The 12,387-nt window shown below is 49.0% G+C and overlaps 1 protein-coding gene across 2 annotated transcripts in view; it reads left to right on the top strand.

Moving 5' to 3' along the window:
- The window catches only part of LOC147017298 (uncharacterized), a 62,153-nt gene that overhangs the window by 18,829 nt on the left and 30,937 nt on the right, over positions 1–12,387 (top strand). For both annotated transcript variants that reach the window (XM_085846781.1, XM_085846780.1), the window contains exon 5: positions 4,131–4,331. In XM_085846781.1, coding sequence (XP_085702907.1) covers positions 4,131–4,331 — 201 coding nt within the window. The remainder of the gene's footprint in view (positions 1–4,130; positions 4,332–12,387) is intronic.

The following is a 12,387-nucleotide window of genomic DNA, read 5'->3' as shown; positions in this document are numbered from 1 at the left end:
GAAGGATGTAATTAAATAAGGCCGTTAATTGTCTTCAAAAGGGGTGTTTGAATTAACTAAAACATCCCATTTTAACTCTTGCACTTCCTTGGAGTTTTCATAGTATGCATGCAAAGTTTCAGCTTGCTAAGTGTTATAGTTTTGGAGTTATGGAGGAGACCCACACAAACATACATTGACATTTATGAGTACTAGTACATGCCCATAAAAAATTAACAAAGAAATATTCAAACCGCGAGCAAGAAACGACAACCACACAGGCCGTTTCTTCGCTCTCGCGTGCCCGTACATGCGTGGTCCAGAAGTTCGCATATTGCAGTTACGATTATTCGCAATTTAGTTTTAATGGCCAATTATTCTATTAGTGCCAACGTATTTTGCCTTTTTGCAATGTCGTCGCAAGGAAAAACAAAAAGAGAAGAGAAGAAAAAAAAATTTTTTACTTCCTGGTTCGGACCATACCAGCTCACTCTGATGTTACCGAAATTTATGCACCGTCTAATATGAAAACGATCATAACTTGGGGCATTGTGTTTATCTACAAATGCGCATAAGAAATCGAGAAATTATTAGAATACACGAAGTCATCACTATCCGGAAGCCCGAACGTTGTAACCCGTAATGGGGAACGCGGCTGAGGTTCCCTTTCCCCATCGGCCACGCCCACGCAACAACGTGTCTTGTCATTGGTTGGTAAATAAATGGCCATAACTTTGGAATCTTTTGTCCGATTAATATCAAACCTTGAAAAGGCACATCCTCGGGTGCCCAGCAATATATCTGGCAAGTTTCAATTAGATCGGACCAGTGGTTGTCGAGAAACGGCGGTCACAGACACACAGACACACAGACACACGCACAGACACACACACTGCTGGAATTATAGATAGATAAGATATCCTTCATCAGGTGATCCTCGACCACCTTGCTCTCTGGGGTCTTGAGGCGTTCCCTGGGTGATGTTGTTGTGGTCTGAAGCCGCCATGTTTTTTTTTGGCCTACTCAACCATATCTTGACTTGGAACAGGCTGCAACGATTTATTAACGATAAAGGTTCTTTTTTTCTCACTTTCCTCGCTCATATTATCGAATGCCTGTTCATCAAAACTACAAATCGCTGTAGACTTCACTTTTATAAGTGTTTTAGTTTTCAATTTAGGAGCTTGGAGGGATTTCATGCATTATATGATGCGATTTTCCACGATCTACTCTCACAGACTAATTCAAGTATATCAACGAAATATTATTTCGGTTTTGAGGATCGGATATCGTCCGGACTAAATAAGTGTCCAAATCTGTTGTGAAATTGATTATTTAAGGAAATAACGAGTCTTATGACGAAGCCTATTACACCTATTTGCTTAAAGCAAGCAAGGCTATGTTCCCTCCTCCATACACACACAAGAAAATGCGAAATTTCCAAAGCATTAAACTTATCGTTTTTCCACTCTTTGGAGAATTTTATTGAGTGAACAAAAAATTGAGGAACGTGCCAAAATTATCCAGCTTCATTAAGCGATATGATTTAATGCATTCACTGCTAGACCTCGCACCTTGTTCCCCAGAGTGACTGCCTATCCATAGCATCTGCCAGATCTGTCTATATTTTTGGATGTATCATGAGCTGCTCTACAGGGAATCAAAGCAAATCTGTAGAAAAAAAAAGTTATAATGTTTGCGCAGACCCCAAACTGATGTACCACGTGGCACGTGTACAGACGAGCAGGCAAAATGGCGGATTTATAGATTCATTTTATTTCATTACCTGCTGTATGTGTGGTGAAGACCGGGTTTAAAGTTAAAGGCATCCTTTATGGTATGCAGCAACAGCCTGTTCAACCATTCCTTATCAACCATTGAATTGGAGTGCTAAAGCCACTTGCCGAGAGCCTATTGTCGATAGCGGTACCGCGCTACGTCACCCTGAGCGAGCGTTTCGTGCTCCGTCGCCGCGAGCGAGCGTTTCGCGTTCCGTGCTCCGTCGCCGTGAGCGAGCGTTTCGCGTTTCGTGCTCCGTCGCCGCGAGCGTTTCGTGTTTCGTGCTCCGTCGCCGCGAGCGTTTCGCGTTTCGTGCTCCGTCGCCGCGAGAGATCGAGCGTTAAGTGTTTTGTGCTCCGTCATGAGCGAGCGTTTCGCGTTTCGTGCTCTGTCGTCGTGAGCGAGCGTTTCCCGCTCCGTCGTCGTGAGCGAGCGTTTCGCGTTTCGTGCTCCGTCGTCATGAGCGAGCGTGTCGTGCTCCGTCGTCGTGAGCGAGCGTGTCGTGCTCCGTCATCGTGAGCGAGCATTTCGCCTTTCGTGTTTCTTCACCGCCAGCGAGCGTTTCATGCTCCATCAGCACGAGCGTTTCACGTTTCGTGGTCCGTCGCCGCGAGCGAGCATTTCGCGTTTCGTGCCTCGTCGCCGCGAGTGAGCGTTTCGCAGGGAGCGAGCGTTTCGTGCTCCGTCGCTGCAAGCGAGCGTTTCACGTTTCGTGCTCCGTCGCCGCAAGCGAGCGTCTTGCGTTTCGTACTCTGTCGCCGCAAGCGAGCGTTTCGCGTTTTGTGCTCCGTCGCCCTGAGTGAGGAGCTTTCCAAATATGTCAGACATCATGGGGTGGAGAAGTACCGTTCAGGAGAGAGTCGTAAGAAGATTTCAAATTCTCTTATCCCTTTGAGTGCGATGTAATCCATCATGAAGAAGTGGAAGATGTGTATTACCACCCAGACTCTCCCCAAATCAGGTTGGCAATCCAGACTCAGCAGCCGAGCAAGCAGGAAACTGGTTTGAGACGTAACTGTAAATCCAAGAACTACTTTGAAAGATCTGCAAGGCTCCATGTCCGAGATGGGGTTCAGCGTTCTTCAATCAACAATATCTCTTTCATTCACAAAGCTGGCCTCTATGGACAGGTGGCAAGAAAGAAGCCATTACTGAAAAAGACGCATCTAAAAGCTCATATGGAGTTTGCAAGAAAGCATCTTAATGATGCTGCAGGATGTAGAGAATGTTTTGTTGTCAGATGAGACAGAAATTGAGCTTTTTGTTCTAAATTCAAAGTATTACGTCTGGTGCAAGACTAACACTGCACTTCACTTAGTCATCACAATCCCTACTGTCAAGCATGGTGGTGGCACCACCATGTTTTGTGGCTGATTTTCATCAGCAGGTTTAATGGGATTTACGGGAGGTTTGGACCAAAATAGGTATTTGCTCTCTTCTTCGAAACTACACACACGATTTTGATGAAACTTGACCACAACCTTCATCGCCCGTGATATACCAAAGTTTGTTCACGGCATTAAAAAAAATGAGGGTCTAAGGGAGTTTGCCGGGGGAGGGTGGTTTGAGTTGCTGTTGCTCCTGATCCAGGTGAGCTTCAGGACAGGCTGTTATTTTTAATTAAATTGAAAAAATTTCTAAAAACATGTTTTCACTTTGTCATTACTGTATGTGGTATTTTATGTAGATTGGTGACAAATTTAAATTGAATCCATTTTTTATTCATGATGTAACACAACAAAATTTGACAAAAGTCGAGGAGTGTGAATACTTTCTGAACGTGTCTGGGCAGTATTTTTGTCTCGATCTACAGCTCGGAGGCACTATAACCTCCAACTATAATAGTGTTTAGTTTGATCACATCAGTAATGAATAAGTATGTTCATTTGGAAAAAAATGTTTCTTCATAATTCATCGAAATGTGGCATCATTGGAAGGGGCTGTATACTTTTGCAGGCCGTTGAAAGTAGCTCAGAGCTTTAGCTTTTGGTGAAACCAAGAGTGCAACACAATTAACTTTTTTAAAGTCTATGAAATAATTTAAATTGATGGAGTAACTTAAACTTTCCCATCACTCGGGACAGGATGGGTACTTTTGCTTACTTTTCTCATCAATGGGGATGGGTACTTTTTCTAGTTATCCATATGGTTGTGGACGTTGCTGCATGAGCATGTTGGAATAATGATTGTTCAAAGTTTAAATATGCGTGTGCATGTAATCGAACTTGGAAGAAAAACTAAAGGAGTATCTATAACGATGTTGCAAGGTCAAAGCTGTATATCTAAAGAGGTTGAGTGTTGTAAACGTTTATGGCATTCGACTCTGTATTTTGAGCCATTCTCCCTCTATCTCATTCTCCCATTGTATGCAGTGAGAAGTACACACGGATGGCAATGCGAAGGGCCCAGGAGTGTTTCTTGTCAGACCTGTCAAACAGTCCTGCTTTACATTTCCTCATCGGCAAGAAAATGGGACTTCCCCACGTGGACGTGCTTTCTGAGCTGCATCGACGTGACCTTTGGCACATAGTAAACTGCATCATTGATTCCATGGACCTACCTGATGTGCTCAGGTGAGCATTATGCTACTGTTTGCTCAACTTTTCCTATTTTTTTTTCTTAATAATAATATTCTTCTTTCAAATGCAGCACAAGACTGTGGGGTAGCATCATTGGTTGATTGTGTGGCCGTGCCACTGATGCAATGCCCTCTGCTGGGTATGGGAGGAATTTGTAATTTATTCCTTGTGCTGATGATAGCTCACCAACTCTTTGAAAAGGACACCGTGGGATCTTTAATGTTCACCAACGAATGCTGGCAGATGGGACACTCATTTAACGTCCACCTGAGGGACGGCACACACATTTATGAATCACCCTGCCTGATGACAGTTTATTGCTGGGTCGGGATTCAAATGTAGGCTCTAAAGCTCACAGGTGAATGTGTGTTCCTCTGGGCCATCCTGTTAGCCCTCCTAATAGTATGAGGCTCATATACATATCTGTTTTTTTTTTTATGCGCGTGCATGATGGAAGAGGGCATTAGGGGACATGATTGTACTTTTACATAAATTGAATGAAATTGATAGACAATGGACAAATCAACAATAGTATGAGATTTAAACCTGGAATCCCAGCGTCATTTGATTTGTGTGCTCAGCAAGAATGCTAAACAGGCCAACCTTGAGCAATCTATTAAAGGATGTTAAATTTCTGCTCCATACCACAAAAGATTGAGACCCACTAGACTTTGCAATCACATTTTCTGCTGTTGTGAAATTGGTCGGAATCCCGATTGATCTGAGAAGAAAATCAAAATAAAGCATTTTAGAGGCGAGGGTAAGTTGTACCTATGATGGTGCAAAGTTGAAACCCCACGGTATTGTCCTCTATTGGTGCTCGGAAGCACTTTTATATGGAAGGAAAGAATGTAACTTGCATTTGGACATGGAATTGCATGCTATTTGGCCAGTTTTATTTGCAGACAATTGTCACAAGAGGTTGTGACTTGATTTCTGGGCAATGCCACCATTAGACGTACATTTCGGACACATTCAATTCGATACAGTGATGGCAGATTAATAGGTGGGTGGCTTCTATGACACCTTTGGGAAGGAGTTGATCAGTATTCTGACCAGGCCCAGAGGGAAGTATGAAAGCTCTATTTTTGTAATGGTGAGTCAAAATATGACATGGACGTACGCAGCCAAAATCGCTTTTTGTTATGTGCAAAGATGAGCCATTTCCTGCGAAATGAACCAAGGCAGAGTTGTGAATATCACCATTTGTGCAGTTCATGAGATGCATCATTCGTACAAGAATGCGTCAATGGCCATCATGTCCTAAGTAGTCAAGGAGAGGTCTATGTCGTATGTTATGGATGTACCCTTCTGATGTTATGCATGTACATGAATGTTTAACTACAAGACACACAAAGAAACTATCAATTTACAAAATATTTATTATAACAACAAAGAACAGAACTCTATGTCCATCAGAAAGAACTATGCTGATCAATAAATAAACGAGAAGGGCACTTGGTAGAGTGCATTCCTCCGCCACGCAATGCCTGATCCAGTGGAACATATCGGGCCCAATACATTTTTGAAATATCATATGCTGTATATCGTTTTTGGCCATATCTCTCAATGGTGAAAAAAAAAATAACTTAAAAATTAAATAATTCTTGTATTCAGATCTGGAATCAGATCTTCACCAAAATCGAATTGATTGTTCCTTGTCACACACACCCAACCTGTCCACCAAATTTCATCCAGATCCATCCACAACTTTTTGAGATATCCTGTACACAGACGGGTGAAAACATAACCTTCCACCTTTGGTGACGGAGGTAATAATAACAGACATATCTAGCAGGTTGTCAAATAACAGGTATGTCAAATAATGAGCTTCTCAATGTCTCCCAAGACCCACAACAGTGTACCCCGATTTAGTTTAGATCTCCATCAAAATATTTTCGTTCCATCCAGAAGATACTAAAGACAAATTCAGCATCGAACCTAATACTCTCATCATAAAATATTCTTGCGAATTCGCGCCCGCCGGCGTGCGATCGGCCGCTCGACTCGAATGGCGGCCGCCTCACCCACCGGAACGGACAATTCCGTCGTGACCCTCTCGGAACAACGCCGGGAGCCAGTCACGGGTGGGGGTTTAACCCCACCACGACCGTGCCAATTGCCCACCCGCGCAGGATAGGGTTGCTCGCCAAATTCGATCTACCTAAGTACTTGCGCGGATGGTTGACCGGGCGATCCTACCTTGCCGCAGGCCGACTCCGGACACGAACCGCTCAAGCGGTCCGTTCCATGCTATCGGGATAACCGAGCGGTGTTATCGTCGGCCTCGACGGTTCTGAGTAATTATCGGGCGTTTTAAGCCCACTACGAATCCTTTTACGTGAAGCAGGATGGAGAGTCAAGAAAGAAAAGACGAAGTGAAACGGGAAAACAGTTCACACAATGCACATATATCAATTTAAAACAAAAACAACAATGCAGAGCTACGACCGAATACGCGAACACACGGAAACACATACAGTTTTACTTCACAGACGGCGCCGACACACATTTACTCAAAAGCAAAGGAAAGAAGCCACCCTCATAGGCAAGGGGGCAGACGGGCCTGTAGGCCAATATTTGCGCGGGACTTGCAGGAGCGGCCAGGTCCGCGAGACCGGGGGGGGGGGTCCTCCCTGCGTCCTTGTGACGAGCCGCAAATGTGGCTGCCCGGCGGTGCCCCGACTTCGTGCTCCTACGCGGGTTTCGTTGGCACCGCTTGGAGTGGGGTGGGAACGGGGCCCCCTTTTTGCACTATCTCAGCGCGGGGGAAAGGGGGAAATTGTTGATGCCCTGGGGGAGGAGAATGGCTGGCTGGCTTGGGTCCCGCGACGAGCGATCCCACCGCGACTTCGTCGCCGACCGCAGTCTTCCCTGCCTCGGGCCCAAGCTCCTTGGCTTCCTCCCACAATTCTCCTCAGCCGACTGCAGAAAACACCTCGACCCCTTCGCCTCCCGACTCCACTCCGCTCTCCAACCCGACTTGACTGCCAAAACTCTCGCGATTCTCTGCCGTGCGCTCGGCGTTTTATAGGCTGGCAGGAGAAAACGGTATGCAAATTCTCGGATCAGGATCACCTCGGGGGTGGAGCCACGCTCGCCGATTGGACGGAGGAAAAGGGGCGTGAATCTCCCCTGATCCTGGTGGTTTGATGGTTATGGCGGTTGATTCAAAATAAAGATAGAACAGAAAACCCCCACCTCAAAGCGTCGCAGCCCAAATGAATCACATAAATTCCCTCTCGACAACGGATTTGGGGCTAACTACACATGTACTTAGAGTTATCTCACCTACGGGACCTGAATGGTGGTTTGCGAATTTCCACAGCCGTAACACTACCCCCTCCCCTTTTTACAGACTCGTCCCGAGTCGTCAAATTCTCGTGTGCCATCATGTGTAGTTCTCCGCAAGTACGTTTTACCTTCGGATCCCTGAGTGCGACATTCATGGTATTCGTGTCCCCAAAATAAATAACCTGAGGGCTGAGTAACTAACCAAACAAACCCACTCACTCAGACGACTTAAATAAAATTGCCGGCGCGAGACAGACATGCCGGGGGCGCACTCATATTTGCAGTACATCTTAACTTACAAATTCTACACTAACCATGGCCCAGGATCAATGAACTCTGCAAAAAGAAAGCAGTTAGCAGGGAGCCAGGCTGCTCGCATGCAGTATCTGGCTCAAGCAATGCAGGTGGCAGGGAATGTGGCTGGCTGCTCACACGCAGTCCTAGGCCTCCCCCTTTTAAATGAACGCAGTGAACCACAACGGTGCGTGGGCTGCACAAACGCAGTCTCCGTGCCAGATCAAGTGACGAACGCAATGGATGGATGGATGGATGGATGGAAACAAAGAACGGTGCACGGGCCGCCACTGCAGGCCCGTGTTGTAGCTGCCAACAGGACAGTTCTTGCAGCTTGCAAACTGTTGCTTGATGATCCTGGCACACATGGCAATGAACAGGGGGGGGCAAAGCAAAATTGAACGGGGGCTGGTGAACATGGGCAGTTGGCATGGCAAAGGCAGCAGGCAAACACAGCCTGCAGAACCAGGCCGCTGCAGGCAAACACAGCCGGCAGATGATCCGACCGGCACAGGCCTTGCAGAAAACAGCTGCAGACGAAGTTGGCCGGCACAGGCCTTGCAGCAAAACAACAGCTGCCGATGAAGTTGGCCGGCACAGGCCTTGAAGTAACACAGCCAGCAGATGAAGCTGGCCTGCCTTTGCCTTTCAGTGGAGGTTGGTGGGGGGAGTGCGGTGGTGCTGGCCACTCGGAAGGTGGGCTCGGACCTACCCTATGGTCTCCCTCCCAACCTATCGCCTTTGCGTGTCACTGTCCATACCCACTCCCTTAATTTGTAAAACCCAATTTAGCCCCAATTAATTTTTTTTTCTATACCTCCCACTATAATTCGTCCCCTCACCCCCTTTACTGTCCTTGTTCGGCTTACTTATCTCGTCTCCGAGCCGACTCCCAACCCCTACGTTCCCTTCCCGGAGGGGAACAAGGGAGAGCTAGCGTCCTGTGTCGAGGCCCAACGATGCCTCAGGATGGCCTCCCCAGACTTCAGCGATCGAACCCAAAGTGGGTCCAGCGGCCCACAACGAGAGCGAAGGGATGGATTGTGCGGAGGGGTACATCTCCTAATCTACCCTAACCATTATCTCTTAAACTATCCCAGGGCTTTCAACAAGCGCCTCGCGCTTAAACTATTGGTTCTAACAACCCAGATTCCCGTCGCGTGTGTTGGTGTCCTCACAATTTCGGGCCTCACCCCCCAATTTTCTCTCCGTGCCCTCACACGGTCTCATGGCTGGGACGCGTGGCTCCCCTTGGCAGGCACTACCCTCTGCCGATTCTCCGACGATGGCACCCCCGGGCACATTCACTGCCTCCGAGCCTACCAGCTCCCTACACACCAGGGAGTGCCCCCCATGGCAACTCTCCTGAAACGCTCACGTGGCAGGCTGGCTTCCCGGGCCCCTTTCCGAGGGTCACCCGTGCCCATGACACTGCCCACGCGGCTAATGGCGCCCCGGGCCCCCGCACCATGCGGGCGACCCGTGCCCACTACGCTATCCCGGCCCCCCATGAGCCCTTGGCCTACCACGGCCGACTAGCCCGGTGCCCGGGGTACCCACTCAGCGATACTCACCTTTCGCAGCCACGCTCCCAGCCCGTCAACAGGGCTCCTGCACCCCTCCAAATGGGTTTCGAGCCTACTTTCCCACCAACAACAAAATGACCTCCATTTTGTCAATTTGACTAACCCCCTAACTCGCTTTACACTGACCCTGGGGTCCCTTGGGCGGGAGTCACTCCTCCCCCCAATCACTCATCGCACCATGCATTCCACATTTGCTCCATTCACACAGACCCGCTGGCCTCACTCACTCATCATGTACTCACCTCACAACTCTTCAACACACACCGCTGAACTATGCCATCCTTCTAACTACTTCCCCTAACTAACTTCTGCTCCCACGTCATTCCTTACACTATAGGACGTTCCATTTAACACTATGTAGCTAAACTACGTCCTTCTACACATCCAAAGTCTGTCTCTGTCTTCAAATCTCTAAAAATCTTTTCCCAACCTAAATCTGGCTACAATCCCTCAACCTAATCCATTCCATGGGCCCCATGAGGACTTACCCCTGCCCCATGAAGCCGGTCTTGATAAGCTAACCCTTCCCCCTAACTAGTTTCATCCTGTGCCCAGACCAGGGGGTCTTCCACCCCTTTCCCGGGGAATCCTGTTCACCCGAAAGCGACGCCTGCTATTTTTTTTTTAAATGCGCAGCACCAGCGCGGCAACCTGCAACCTGCGCACCAGCTCGGCAATTCACAGCCGCCCACCTTTGGCGTGAAGTCATGGCAGCTGTTCGCGTCCCTCGTCCCTCTTGGACGGTGCCATCCGGCAGGGATTCACCCTCCTGCCGGATTCCAACCACACGTGCCATGACGCCACCCGGCGCATAAAAAAAAACAAGCCCCACGTCTCGAGGGGTTCCCCACGCGAACACATGTGCTCTGCCCATTGGAGCTTAACACACCCGCCCGTGTGGAGAACCCATCCGGTCCAAATCCGAAATCCTGCCAAAACTTTGTCCGTCCGCGGGATCGGCAACATTCACCGCTGGCGTTTCCGGACCGGGCTTCACTCCCACAAGCGGCACGTGGCGGCCTCGTGCGTTGCACAGCACGGACCTCGCGCTCGCTGCTGGGTGAACCCGGCGCGGTGCTCAAAACATCTACGGCCGCTACCTGGCCCTTGTCCTTTTGTTGCCGTTGTCGTCGCCATTCAATCCACGCACACCTGCGTGTCACAACGCTCACACACCTCTCCATTATATTCACATTCACACCGTGAGACGCGGCTGCATGTTCACACATCGAGACCGACGTCTCCCTCACACACAGCGAACTTACACACGCTGTCTCCCTCACACTCGGCCGCTCACTCAATTGTGCCATTTCCCTTGCACACACCATACCACTCACACACGCGGGAGCACTCACCCGAGGTGCCTCATCCACACACGGCGCGCTGGGAAGCACACTCGCCACCGCACCACTCACACACGGGGGCGCACTCACACCTTGCACAACACACACCGAGACAACCACACTGGGGATTTGTGCCACCCCAAGGGTTTCTGGGGCCTCTATACCCCCCAAGCTCTCCGTGCACCTGTCCACAGCACCCGTCCCCTCAACTCCGCGAAGCACGACCGAACCCACCTGGTCGTGACTCGCTTCAAGGGAGCATAGCGGCTCCCTCCGTTCCCGAAGGAGGCTATCCAACTGCTCGCACCGGGTCCCCACACAGTCCGCCAGCTCGCCCCATTACCCTCCACTACCTGTGTGTGTGTGTGTGTGTGTGTGTGTGTGTGTGTGTGTGTGTGTGTGTGTGTGTGTGTGTGTGTGTGTGTGTGTGTGTGTGTGTGTGTGTGTGTGTGTGTGCTCGTCTTCAATCCCGTCCAATTCACCCTCTATCTCCCGTGTCTCTGTACATTTATTAGTTTCTGTTGTCTCCTCATGTCTCTTCGTCTCTGCTTCTTTCTGGCATCTTTCCCTTATCTTTATGTAGGTCAACCTTGCTTTCTCCTTAAGTTGCTCCCGTCCTTCCCTCTGTTTCACTCCTTGCTCTTTCACGATCTCCGCGTACCTCATCCTTGCTTTCCGTCTTAATTGTTATTTTCTCTCCCTCCAAATTCCTTTCACCTCGTGTCTTATCTCCCTCGTGCACGTCTCCGTCACCCTAATTAGTTTTTCCCCTTGCGTCACCGTCACGCTTCTCGCCAAACACGTCCACCGAATTATTTTCTCCTTACCCGCCTCCACTGCGGGCCTGACAGCCGTTGCACTCCCTCCCAGCTCGTTCGCTCCCACACGTGGCGTCGCCATTTTGAGCTCCACCGTTGTCGCCTTCATGCCCGCCTGCAGGCTTTGGCCTATTTTCTGCATCTCACCCCGCATATCTCTCATTTCTTCCTTCATTCCGTTCTTCACCTGTTGTAAATTCGCATTCATTTGATTATTCATCCTGCACACATTTCTTTTTATTTCATTCGTGCTTGTTTCCATCTGCTTGTTCATGCCTTTTATTTCGTTTTTCATTTCATTTGTGTTTGTATCCATCTTCGCATTCATTGCCGCCAGCATGGCGCATAGCTGGGCCATGTCGGGTGCACTCAACTGAGCCGATTCGGCCAGGATCGGGGGGTTTTGGCAGAGGGGGGGAGAGGAGGTGTCATATACCGCGGCCTCTGCCGCTGCCGCACCCATTTCGGGTTCTGGGTTCGGTTGGGGGAGAAATTATTCCTGCACAAACATCATTTCCTGCGTGGGGATCTCATCCTGGGCCATGGATTCTAACAATTCTACATCCATTTCTACTACCCCCGGCTCCCGCTCGCCTTGAGACTCCATCTTATTTCTCGGAACGGGTTAATTTGGCCTGCTCATAATTTGGAGGGAATCGGGGGTCGCTCCTCTCACCCCTGGACCGATTCCCGTTAATTCAGCTGGAGACAGGAG

Source organism: Eptatretus burgeri, chromosome 11 (assembly GCF_056783735.1).
Source record: "Eptatretus burgeri isolate ZD-2024b chromosome 11, Ebu_testis_v1, whole genome shotgun sequence".
NCBI classification, from domain to species: Eukaryota; Metazoa; Chordata; class Myxini; order Myxiniformes; family Myxinidae; genus Eptatretus; species Eptatretus burgeri.
The sequence above is the reverse complement of the archived record's forward strand: the minus strand, read 5'-3'. Positions and strand labels throughout refer to the sequence as shown.